Source organism: Sciurus carolinensis, chromosome 3 (genome assembly GCF_902686445.1).
Source record: "Sciurus carolinensis chromosome 3, mSciCar1.2, whole genome shotgun sequence".
Taxonomy (NCBI): Eukaryota; Metazoa; Chordata; class Mammalia; order Rodentia; family Sciuridae; genus Sciurus; species Sciurus carolinensis.
In genome coordinates, this window is record NC_062215.1 from 126231992 (window position 1) to 126245532 (window position 13541).

The following is a 13541-nucleotide window of genomic DNA, read 5'->3' on the forward strand; positions in this document are numbered from 1 at the left end:
TTGCCCATTGTTTTATTACCAAACTCTACCCAGGTTCATCCTCTCCTATGGTGCAGTGGGTTTAAAGTTTCTCCTTTTTGTTTTCTTTCTCTCAATTCCAGTCTTCAGGAATCCAGGGGCGCTTAACCACTGAGCCACATTCCCAACCCTTTTTTGTATTTTATTTAGAGACAGGGTCTCACTGAGTTACTTAGGGCCTCGCTGAGTTGTTGAGGCTGGCTTTGGGCTTTCTATCCTTCTGCCCCAGCCTCTCCAGGGCTGGGATTACAGACATGTGCCACCACACCCGCCGTGGGTGCTTTTTTAAAATGGGCATTCTAAGACTGTCACTGCCAGAGATTCCAATCATAGACTAGGTCTAGGGTGACATCCAGGACTCTGCTTTTAAAATAAGTACCCAAAGTTATTTTTGTACTACCAAAAATTTTGAAAACTTTTGTGTAGTTGGGTCCTGAATCATTCTTTCTTTCTTTTTCCTATTCCTCTTCCTCATGTCCTTCTCCTCTTCCTCCTCCTCCTTTTTAGAAGGGGCTTCTGCTGCTTACTATTATTATTATTGTTGTTGTTATTTAAAAAAACACACTTTCTGCATTAAGAATGTTGTGTACATCAAGCAGGTATGGATTTCAGTGTCTTGGCTTTGTTAGGGACTTGCTGGAATTGATGATCTAACCCCAAAGTGCAGCTAAGAATGAACTCAGGCTTAATTTCTATGGTAAAATGACATTCATATTTTCTTTGTGTTCAGTTTTATAATGTTCATTTTTGTAATTCCTGCAGAAATACAAAGCTGAACCAGAAATGGTCTTTGGTCATTTAACAGAGTAGTCTGTATAATAAACTTGTAATCCAGTTCTTTTTCAAATTATTAGGAAGCCGGGAGGGAGCAATGAAAGTAAACTGTCATTTCCAGTTGGTTTTAGAGAAAATCTGGTTTTGTTCAAATCACCATATTGATGAAGTTAGTGGACAATGAGGGGAACAAAACCATGAAATTTCAAGTATAGTCCAGGGAACACCCATGATCAAGGAAGGTATACCTCCTCCTGCCTTTTCTTTTGCTAAGACAGCTCTGTGATGCTAATTTGGGTTGGGTCATGTTCCTTGTTATGTAGAGCAACACATGAAGGTAGAGAATAGGATAGATGTACCTTTCCAGGCCTTCAGAATGGTAGGTACCAAGCTTGTATGAACATGTGTACCTACCGTGGCCCAAGATATTTGTCATGTACATTATTATAGCTTACATGATTAATAGTCTGTTTTTACATTTGCAAAGATATTATTTAAACCATAATAAATTTCTAATTGGTAGAATTTGGGATAATATTTAATAAAAGTTTGGGGACAAGGGAAGAAATGAGTGTTGACTACCGGATTATTCTGCCATTGTGCAAGGCTGACCTTGTTTTACTCACTCCACTCTTCCCTACTTTGAGCCTTTTCCTTGTCCCTCTGTCTACAGGATGTAGAAATACCTGTACAATCATTTTTCTTTCATTCATTTATTTTTAGCAAATATAATAGGAGTTGGACCTTTGAGGCATGATTTTTGGCTTTTCAAGTTTTAAAAAGTTTCTTTAGAGTGCCAGTTTCTTGAACTATAAACAGTTAACTATGGGGAGTAAAAGATATATCTGATTTATTGAATGTTTGACTATGACTCAATCATAATGGAATTTTTTCATTAAAAAATAAGATTGATTGATAAGAAGGCCAATGATGGGTTTTATAATAAACCCTCATGAAATTCTCGCATAGAGATAAAAGAAAAGAATTGTTTTCCTTGCAACAGAGACCCTGTTTCAAGATTCAAGGATTGGGCAGCATGTTTGCCTCAGGTTCAGGGAGCACTTATACTTTAGAGTTCATGGTGTTGGCCTCTGTGAGGTCCTTCTTTTTTCTATTTTCCTGTCTCTGATTCCTAATCCTATCTGTCCCTCTCATGGGCACCCATGGATGTTCTTCTATATAGGTTTTGTAAAATATATAGTGTTATTTAGTGTGTATATTTTAAATTTGCTTAAATGCTATTATGCTATGGATCTTGTTTCTCCTTTGTATTCACCACTGTTTAAAAAAATCTCTTTGTTTCTGTATATGTATCTGTCTACCTCACTGCTCTCGATTGCTGCATATTTCACTGAATGCATTTTCCACTTCACATCTCTTCCTCTGGTGATGCCTCCAACTACTTTTATAATGTTCCAAGGAGTGTATCAGACATGGTGCGTTATAAGAAACTGTGTGTGAACTTCTCTATAGTATATATCAAGGATTTGTGTTGCTGGGCCATAGACTTGACCTTACCTGTGAAAACTTCGTCGTGATTGCTCTGTGAAGTGGCTTACCAGTAGCACTTGTACATTCCTCTTTTTTCTATTCTAGTTAACAACTTTCTGTATTCTTAAATCTCATATTTAAGGCACTTTATACTAGCACACTGGAAAAAATTAGAAAGTTGATTAATAACTCGGTACATCAAAGGACTAAATTTTTTATTATGGCAACTACAGCTGAAAATCTTACATTGAGGGTGCTAGTGATGTGGTTCAGTGGTAGGGCACTTGCCTAGTATGTGCAAGGCCCTGGGTTTGATCCCCAGTACTGCAAAACAGAAGAACAATGAACACAAAAAAACTTAAAAATGGCGATAATGAGGGAAGTTCGAAGGTGTTGACTTTGAAAGCATGGCATGATAATGTGCAGGTTTTGTAAAAAAGAGACTCACTGTCCCAGAGGGCAAGAATATGTCATACCCATCTAGAATTTGGGCAGTCTGACATGTGTTAACTTTCCTCACCAGTGATCAAAGTTAATTAGCAAACCAGTAGATTAATTCATGATGAAAAATAGAATTGTGCCTTGTGACCCTTTCACTTGTCCTGTTGCCCTCTATAGGAAATAAAAGTATAATTAGATGATGGTAGGTTGGTAATTTCATTAGGCAAGAAGAAAAATTGTACGATTCAGATATTTGATTGTGTTGCACATCAAAGCCTGGTATCATTAGTGTATTTTCTATGTCAGATGTAGCAATTTTGGAACTATGAAATGTTGCACTGTTAATTAAAAAAATATATATTTATTTTTATTAATAAAGGACTTTTAAAAAAGTATACATAAATTATTGTAAACTAGCTTAATTTAGCTATTTGAAAAGGATTGAGGCGGTACAAATTGTAAGTAGTTTTAAGGTTTTCAGAAATACTTTCATAGGACATGAATAATTCAGTTATTTAGATTAACTTACCTATAAGAAAAGATTGAGTCAGTCCATACTGTAAATAGTTTTAAAGGTTTCTTACTGAGTTTTTAGAAATAATTTTGGAGGATATGTATGCTAGATATAAATATGATTTTCAATTTATTTTAGAGCATCTATATTTGAAATTAAATTTTAGAATAAAAAATATTGCAAAGGCTCCCCCATTCTACTGGGCTTTCATACTGGGAATTTAGCTGAATTTTTTTCTTTTTTAAATAAGCCTGTAGGAAAAGTATTTCATTTATAGGATTTTCCTTTTTGGTAGCATATCTTTTGAAGGATGTATCTGTTTTATTGCTCAAGTCTTGGTATCTCATCACTTTTATTTTTTACTTCACTTTCAGAATTTCTTGTAGGTAATCCTAGCCTTAAGGTAATTAAGCATACAACCAGATAAAGGATTTTTTAAAACTTTGGCATATTGTATTACCTCTGGGATTGATTTGAATATAAGTGATAAGGAAGTTGTTCAGTTACAAATTTGGCATTTAAGTTTGTTTCATACTTACGTTTCTACTTTTCAAAAATTCTGAGAATATGATATTTTTCTCATTTCTTTAAAACTGGAAAGTTTAGGCTAAAATTTAGTTTTCATCTAAATTGAGTAGCAGAGTATCTTGTATTAGAATTTCAATTGTTGAAATTTTATCAGGGAAACTTAAGAAAAGTTGTTAACTGAACTTTGTATTACTGTTAACTCAGAATGAAAGTATGCTAAATCGTTTTTTCCACATCCTTATTATGAAGTGAAAAAAAACATAGGAAAATAGCAGTGGTAGAAATCATCATTTATATCCAGATACTTGGAATTTATTACTTGTTAGAGGAATAGTAGTCTGATTAATCTATATGTAAACCGAGGCTTAAACTTAATCTTCCATTTTAGGACTAAAGGAAGGAACTCTATGGTATTAGTAATAACAAGGCTAAATCAAATATTTTGCTTAAAGATTATACAAATAACAACCCTGGGAAATATAGAAGGCTTGATATATACACCATGTATATTGTGGGAGAATACTGCCACCTTGTGTATATATGATGCTATTTTATAAGTCTAAATTTCGTTTGGTTACACTGACTGAAACTGCATTTGCACCATGTGTACTGTGAATAGATATGTAAATGTGTAAAACATTTGTTTTTTTATGAAGTAAAATCAAACCTTAAATTTTTTTTTTTTTTTTTTTTTGCAGTAGGGTGAGTCTTGTATTCTGAAGCTATTAAATTTGATGTGGTTAGCTCTAAGGATTGGAATGCCTGAGTGATCTTGATGGTTAATTGACCTCTGGGGTTAGTTGAGATTTGCATCATTCTTTTTGAGTCTTACAGAAAATGGGGGGATTATTTTATCATTCTTCATTTGAGTGCTTCAGTGCTTGCTTGCAGTGCTCTGGGATTATTATTCTGAATGACAGAATTCATTTTACTATAGCGAGGTATAGAGCATCCAACTTAGTAATACAACTATATTCCTTTATTTTTGAATGTTTTCCTTCAGGTCAAGTGCAGAAGAGTAACTGCAGTAATAACATATAATAGTACTTTGAAAATATTGATGTAGTGAGAAAAGGTTCCTTGACATTATTTTATTTACCTGAGCACATGACTTAGTGAGCTTCAAATATTAGCTCTCATGAGACTGGGAGTCAGACTTGAGATATTCACAGCTGTCTTAACCCTGTGATTCTTCCTGGGTAGTTCATTTATCTGAAACCTGGGTGGTTTCTAAGGGTCTTTTTAGCTTTTGAATTCTGTGAAATGTAAAACTTACCCTAATTTTTTAAATTTTGTAATGCCTTTTGGTGTACTCACTATACTCTTGCCACATAGGAAATTATTTTAAAATTTAATGTAATCACATATTTGTGTTTAACTATCCTAGTATGGATTAGTAATTTGAAGGGGATACATCAACATGAAGATTTAAAATAAGAAGCCTAGGAAATTTACCCACTTTTATCTAATACATGGGGTTCTTGAAGATATCAGAAAATTAGTTTTAGGGTAAATTGTATTTTAATTATATACTGTTTATGCAACATAACACTGTGTTGGCACAAATATATTCCAAATGCTTACTTCTGGAAAAGATTCCTAAAGTTGATATAGATATACTAAGCCCTTTATCATAAATGTGTTAGCTTTCTGTTACTGTAACAAATTTCTAAGATATATCTCTTAATAAGAGAAAAAGTTTATTTTGGCTTATAATTTTGGAGGTTTCAGTCCATGACCATTTGGGCCTGTGGCAAGATAGCATATCCTGGTGGGAAGTGGGGTAGAGCAAACTTTTTACTTCATGTCTAGGATACGGAAAAAAAAGAGAGGAAGAAAGGAAGAGATCAGGGTCCCACAGTCCTCTTCAAGAGCATGCCTCCAATGACCTAACAGCTCCTGTTAAGTGCCATCCCTAAAGGCCCTATCACCTCCCAATGGCACTGTGCTTAACGACCTAGTCTGTAACACATGGGCCTTGGGGTAGACATTCAAGATCTAAACTATAACCATGAGTAAGAATTTTCTGATTGGGAGGAAAGAGAAGAAGGTACATTAGCCCACATTTGAAAACTGGGAAATTTTTTAGGGTATTACCCAATTTGAAATTTAAAACCGAAGCTTCTTAAGTATGTTGGTTTCTTTGTTTTGGAGGATATAGCAACATATCTTTCCTGCTCACCTTGATTCATTTCCTCATGAAGTGCTAAGGGTAAACACATGTGACTATGTTTAACTTTTTACTTTGGGGTCATCTGGGAATAAGATTTTTTTAATTCTAGGGATAATCTTAAGGAAAATGATCCTCATTTGCTAAACTGTGTAAATATGCCAAGTTCAGCATCTGTACTGAAATGATTTCCTAGTACCTGGTGGTTGTAATAACAAAGCAAAAGTCTGCTTTGATAGTTTTGCATTTATTTTGTGTAATGTCAAACTATTTTGTTGAACACCAAATTCATGATATTTTGTAGAATACAGAATTCGTGATCAATGTTTAAATTCACTAATTAATAAAATTCACTCATATACAAATCTATGTACATATTAGAAAATATTAAAAATTAATTTATTGAAATGCACATTGTTCTAATATACATTATTATGGAAATATAATTAAAATATTTGGTAAGTTGTACTTCATGAACATGAAGGAAATTTAATCATGGAAAAAAACAAAGTGAAAGATAATTTGTTTTTAGAAAGTATAATCTTAAGAATGAATGTGTCAGTGATGACATTAATCATGAGGTTTTTCTGTAGGGAATTCCCCTAAACTTTTTTCCAAAACTTCACTTTACAGTGAAGTGGGAATGTGTTGGGATTAGAAGAAAATATTGGGCATTAGTTCATAATTCCCTCAGTGTGAATCTAGTCTCTGTATTGATATTCTTGAGGTATTTTGAATAATTTGTATAGGAACTTTTTTATCGATAACTGTAATTTTAAAGAGAACATTCTAGTTTGTCTCAGTTTTATATATAGAGAAATTTTATGCATATAGGGATTTTAGTATGTATTGAATAACCTGTATCTGGTTCAGTTGTATTATGTTCATGTTCCACTTGTTTGCAACTTTGAACTAGAGCAAGAATTATGATTGTAATAAAAAAATTGCTTGTCATTTGTTATTTTCCTCTCCCCTGAGAATTATGGAAAATTAGGAGAACATTTCTAATGAGCACATCTTTATTTCAAATTATTATTTTTTTTAAAAGACAGGGTATCTAGCTGGAAATAAGTCTGACTGTGCCACTGTATTTGATTGTTTTGAGATTTTATTGAAGCAAATTGCTTTCTGGATAAAGAACAGTTTTTTTCAAATTATTTTTATCATGAAAACACTTAAATTTGTAGTAAATTTAAAGTAAGAAGATTTACCAACAATATATTTTGATAAGATAACACTAGGGCATCATGGTAAAATGTAATAAAAACTGGCATCATACTTCAGTGTGTTGCCTACTGTGTTTAACACAGTCTCAGATCTATCTGTTCTATGTGCTGTGTAAAATTGAGCGATTGCATTATTGATTTTAATGAAAATGATTTTTAAAACTGAAATATTGGTATATTAGAAATTAAAAACAGCATGTTTTGGAATACTGAACACTGAAATAGTCATTAATTTTGTTAGGATATATAGGTCAAAGTAGAGAGTGCTAGTTACTTAGAAGTTGAAGGATTTAGAAAGTTTATGAGTTCAGTATTGAGATTTTTAATTTGTTATTAAAAGTATCTATTACTAATGAACTTAACTCATAAATTGGTCTTTTTCATGATAGCACAAGATTAACTGTGATTTTTTTTTCTAATAAGTGAAACTTTTGTTTCCTGTTAAAGCGAATTCTTAGTTTTAATTGCTGAATATTTTTTGAGACATTGTGTAATTTAATAACATATAAAATGAAACATTCTGAGCACATCTTTAACCTTTCATATTTTTTTCTTTCTTCTTTTGATTGCATTGAATTCATTGAGTGTAGCCTTCTGGAAAGCCTGTGCTGCTCATTAGAATGAATCTATAGTTAGAAATATTAATATGTAGACATTTTAATATGTGATCATTTTAAACTAATACAATACTGGTGGAATTAAGTCTTTTAAATGATTGTGAAAGTTAATGGTCAGTAATATGCTGTTCAGTTTTGAAATGTTTAGCATAGGTCTTAATAGATTTTCTTCTTTGTATTAGGCAAGAAGTTATGAAATGGAATGGATGGGGATATAATGATTCCAAGTTCTTCTTCAATAAGAAGGGTGAAGCTGAGTTGACTGGGAAAAGGTAATCCTGTTTTGTTTATTCCCTTTATTCCTTCTTCTTTCTACAGAAAATTTAAACACACATAAAAATAGAAAAGATAGTATAATGATCCTGCCTCCCTTTAAAAATTATGACCATTTTGCCATAATTCCTTTTTTCCTATAATGTTTTTAATTCTGACATTATGACATGTCTAAATACTTATATATGTATCCTTTAAAAAATAAGGACCTAATATTATAGGTTACACTTCCAAAATAACATTTTATAATATTTAATTATTCAGTCCATATTCACATTTCCCTAAATTGTCTCCCAAATCCCTTTTATAAGTAGTTTATCTGTCTCAGAATCCAAACAAGGTCTATAACCACCCCACCACCCAATGCTCATGCCATTGATTTATTGAAAGTAACTTCATATTCAGTAATTCAGATCTCTGAGGGTTATTATGAAAGGTAGCAATTTTAGCTCTGTGCAAATATAAATGGTATTTTAAAAATGAGTTTCTGAGATATATTGGGGAGAAGTGATGAAGAAAGGTCATTTTTTGTGACAGCTTTTACATTTCTGAATTATTTTGGTAACATGTTGATAGAATTATTAAGGATATTTATTTAGTCATATCTCAGAATTCTGAAGGATATTTGTATTAACTTTGTTTTAGAGGTAGACAGAATTATGAAATGAGTTTTTAGTTGATTTTAAACAACACTGCCCCTACCAAAACTGTTTTGGTTTGTTGTTGAATTTTTTTGTAACTTTTGAAAGTACAGTGAGTATAAATATGTACTATGTGAATGCTGGCTCTAAAAAACAAATTAAAAATTGGAACTAAGTGAAAAAAAATGGGATCTGATGTACTATTAAAATGTCAGTAAGGAAATAAATTTTATTTTTTTGAAGAAGTTATTTCTTTCCCTTTCTTTGGCAACATAATGGGTCCATTTTTTGACTTCTGCATATTTTGTACCTGAAGTAAAACATCAGGAGTAGTAAGTAGAAACTAATTCTCATGAAGGTATGAAGAAGTACATTTGTATTTGCTTTTTAATAGGAAAAATACACATCAGTGTTCTCATTCATATTCTTAAATATAACTAGGCAGCATGCAGATTGAGAGGCTTAGTTGAGAAATTATATATAATTCAAGTAGAAGGAAGGGATTTCTTGTTAATATAAATTAACCAGTATTCTAAATCTTGAGTCTTTTATGTTTTAAATAGAATAATGTCTAATACAGTAGAAACCTACCTAGGTAGAGTTTGACTTTTCAAAGTCTTTTGGAGAAAAAAATAAATTTTCTAAACTTAGAAAATCAACTTTATCTTCTTTTATAGACACCTCCTCATTTTTCTCTCTGTTTGGACCTTGAAGATACCTATTGTATGGGAGAGGACATGTAATCACTTGTGTTGTAGCACAATGCCATTGAAAGCATAAGACACCTGCAGCCTTCTATAGAGTAATGGAGTGTTTTATGTTAGAAATGTATGTGTGTGTGTGAAATGATTAGTCACAAATCCCATGGGTTTAGCCTTTGGTTCTTATTTTAGGTGTTCTGGCACTTGATTTGTCGTTTTTCCCAGAGGAGATTAGGCTGTGGGGACCTTACACATGCACCACACTCATGAGAGAGATTTTAAAAATTAGAACCCTAATGTTTTTATTGATGGTTAGATTATTCTTATACTTGTTTCTGCTCTTCCTTATGTTAAAGTATCTAGAGAACAAACCTTGCAATTCAGTCATTGTTAGAAGAGCATAATTTGAGAGCAAAGGGGATTTCAGTGACTCTGATAAGAGGTTTTTTGTCCAGGCAGTAACAGAACCAGGGAATTTATCTGTTAGTTTTATGCACTGGAAGATTGTCACTACTGCCAGTCTTAACAGAAAGGATGCTTTAAAGACATCACTTCTTTTGCATCATTACTTACTGAGTCAGAGTCCATGGGGGAGAGGAAGAATAAGGGGGCATCTAACTGTAAGAACTTGGAAGGAGACCAGGAAAGTGAATATCTGGTATATGCATGTCAGTGGAAGGTAGCTTTTGCCTCCCTCCAAGACTTACGAAAAGGGTAATTCTCCAAGCATAGAAATGGAATTTAGACACTCAGATTAAATATGTAACACGTAACAGTACTAAAATTAAGTAAATAATATTCAGTTCCTAATTTGGTACTTCAAGGAACATCATTTCCTTTTTCACAGACAGGATACTAAACTGAATTGAATTCAGGCATAACTTTCCCTTAAGTCTAGTCTAGTTTCCTGGGGATAATGGGTGAATTGTTAGATTTCTCTGGTATCAGAAAATGTTGCAAACTTCCTTTTTTTTTTTTTTTTTGTGGTGCATGCTAGGCAAGTGTTCTATCACCCAGTTTGTTCTCTTAACTGGAATAGTAACTACTAGAATCTCTCTTTGTTTTTCTTTTTCCTTTTTTTTTTTTTCCTCCATTTAAATTACACAGAACAAAAGTAACAATAGGAGGGCATAAACTACTATCTTGAAAAAAATTAATTTGACTTTACCTCATACCACATACACAGGTCATTTCCAGATAGAGTGTAGATCTAAATGTATAAGCTAAAACTGTAAAACTGCTAGGAGAATATATAGAATTCTTTCTGAGAGTTTGAGGTAGGTGAAAAGCAGAGAACGAAGAATATTAACTAACAAAGGAAAAAAAATATAGAATTTTTTTATCAAAAGATCCCAGTAAGAGAGTGAAAAGGTAAATCATAGAGTATGATTAAGTGTTTAATACATATATTCCTGATGTCTTAATATGGTAGCAGTTCTGGTATATCAATAAGCAAATAATAACCCAAAAGAAAAATGATCCGAAAACTTGAACTGGCATATGAAACAAAGAATATCCAAAATGGGATACCAATAGAATGAGAGTTTTAAGTATAGAATTTGTGTTTTGTTATTTACTATAATTTCAGTTTCTGTGCTGAAATTTCTATTACTTACTGGGAGCATATTTTCTCTTTGGTTCTTTGCCAAGTTATTATAGCTGCTTTAAAATCGTTGTGTGCTATTTCCAGTGTCATCTTTGGGTCAGTTGTCATTAGTTCTTCTTTCTCTTGATGAATCACATTTTCTTGTTTGTTCATGTTTAATAATTCTGGAATGAATCTTGGATGTTGTGATTGATATGTCATAGAAACTCAGGGTTCTTCTGGACTCTGTTATATTCCTCTGAAGAGACTTATTTTTTTTTTCTCCTAAATCAAGCAGTGAACTTGGCTGATCTCAAACTCAGAATTCTCTCTCTCTGAAGTGATAAACAGCTGTGTTGTCTTTTCAGTTCAGCTTATCTGGGGTGTTTATAAAACTCTCATACATATTCTATCCATGTATAGTTCAGGGTCAGCCAGATGTTTGGACAGAGCTGAAATACAGGTTCCTCTCTGACTTCTGTGATTTCCCTGTATGTTTTCCAGATGTTGTGTTCACTACAAACACTCTCTTCTGTTTTTTTTTTTAGGCTGTTTTTTTGGCATTCTTCTTACCTCTTGTGGCACCAGCTGTAGCTTTCCCCAGAGTCAAAACTGTTTAAAAAACAAAACTGGATATTTACATAGTGCTTTTTCCTTCTTCCAAATGTAGCATATCTTGGTCCCCTGTTTTTGACTACTTTTGTTCCATCTATACTGCTTTCAGATAGCTAGGTTTTATTTTGTTTTTGTTGAGAGAGTTGATGGTTATATGCAGCAGTGTTAGTTTGATGGAGCTGTTTGACTATTACTAGAGGCAAAATCTAAACTTCAAATTTAAATGAAGATACCTTACTCTAAAATTTTATCTTCTTTGTATCTCAGGTACCCTCTTAGTGGCTTGACTTTACCAGCTCTTAAAGAATGGATCCAAAATACCCTTGGAGTAAATCTGGAACATAAAACTACCTCTAAAGTAAGCAAATAAGAATAATTACTAACATGCTTAACTGTTTTTTTTATCCCAAATTAGTTAGATTTACCTTTTAATTTGTTATGTTTGCTTTAATACAGTTATTTCATTTTTATTATGAAGTCTGTTAATTATATTGGTCTTGTCAGGTTTTGTAGAAGGATTTTTTTTTCTTACAGTTCTAGATTCTAATTTCAGAATTTAAGAGTTATTTGGCAAAATTTTTTTCCTTTTTGAGTTTTGATTATTTTAATTTAAGAAGTGGGAGTCATGACTGTCATACCTCTCACAGAGTAGAGGTGAAGTGTAAATTAGTTAATGCTGTGAGCATTTTGTTAGAGAAATGAAAGTTGCTGTTATTTTTATTTTTAATTTTAAAAAAATTTATTTCTTTTTTTGGTACAGGGATTGAACCCAGGCACCTCACCACTGAGCCACATCCCCAGCCTTTTTTGTGTTTTAATTTTGAAACAGGGTCTCTCTAAGTTGCTTGGGATCTTGCTAAGTTCTGAGGCTGTGCTGTCTTTGAATTTGTGATCCTCCTGCCTCTGCCTTCTGAGCTGGGATTACAGGCATGTGCTTCCATGCCCAGCTAAGTTGCTATTGTTTTTAGATAACAAAACATTAGGTAGTAATCTATGATAAGTGTAGAATAAAATAAAAATGTAATGTTACATTTAATAGTAAACAGAATATTTGAAAAATTACAAAAACTAAAAATTAAGATCTGAAAGAGAATTTTAGTTTGTTCATGTAGTTTTACTTTTCTGAAAGATTAAAAAACTTTAAACTGGCTGGGCATATAATCTTAGCTACTTGGAAAGCTGAGGCAGGAGGATGGCAAGTTTGAGGCTAGCCTGGGCAATCTGTTGAGACCCTGTTTTAAAAAAAAAATGCTAGCATGTGCTTCAGTGATTAAGTGCTGCCATAGCATGCAGTAGCTCCAGGGTTCAATCCACAGTACCACAAAGAAAAACAACAACAACAACAACAAAAAAACTGTATACACAGGAAACCAGTGAGATATTTAGCATTTCTTTATATTGTTATTGTTATTTGCTATTTTGCTACACCAGAAGTATTCTGCATGTCTCTCCCAACTGGATATGAATTCCCTAAATATAGGGTCTGTGTCATTCATGATATTCTCTGCTGTAACCAACAAGTTGTTAATTATTGGTAGTCAGTGGGTACTTGTTAGATTTATTTATTAATCCAATTGTTTTTTTCTAGCAATTTAATGAGACTGCTGAACAAGCCATACAACATGGCACATGCTAATCCCAGCTACTCAGATGCTGAGGCAGGAGGCCATCCTTGGCAACTTAGTGAGACCCTATCTCAAAAATAAAGTAAAAAGGGCTGGGAATGTAGCTCAGTGGTAGAACTACATTCTGGGTTCAGTCTTCAGTAACTCTGGAAAAAAAAAAAACCCAAAGAAAAGAAAAGAAAAAGTGAGACTGAACAGCTAATCCCTACCCCTTCCAAACCAAATTCTTTTTTCTTAAGTCTCTTTTTTCATCTCTTAAATTCTTTTTCTGTCTCAACTATTTGTGATTGCTTGTCTTTGACCTTGATACAGTGGATGTAGT

The 13541-nt window shown here is 32.9% G+C and overlaps 1 protein-coding gene across 2 annotated transcripts in view; it reads left to right on the forward strand.

The window, feature by feature from the left end:
• Window positions 1-13541, forward strand: part of Agps (alkylglycerone phosphate synthase) — a 123407-nt gene that overhangs the window by 11911 nt on the left and 97955 nt on the right. For both annotated transcript variants that reach the window (XM_047545094.1, XM_047545096.1), the window contains exons 2-3: window positions 7962-8051; window positions 11862-11952. In XM_047545094.1, the coding sequence (XP_047401050.1) occupies window positions 7962-8051; window positions 11862-11952 (181 nt within the window). The remainder of the gene's footprint in view (window positions 1-7961; window positions 8052-11861; window positions 11953-13541) is intronic.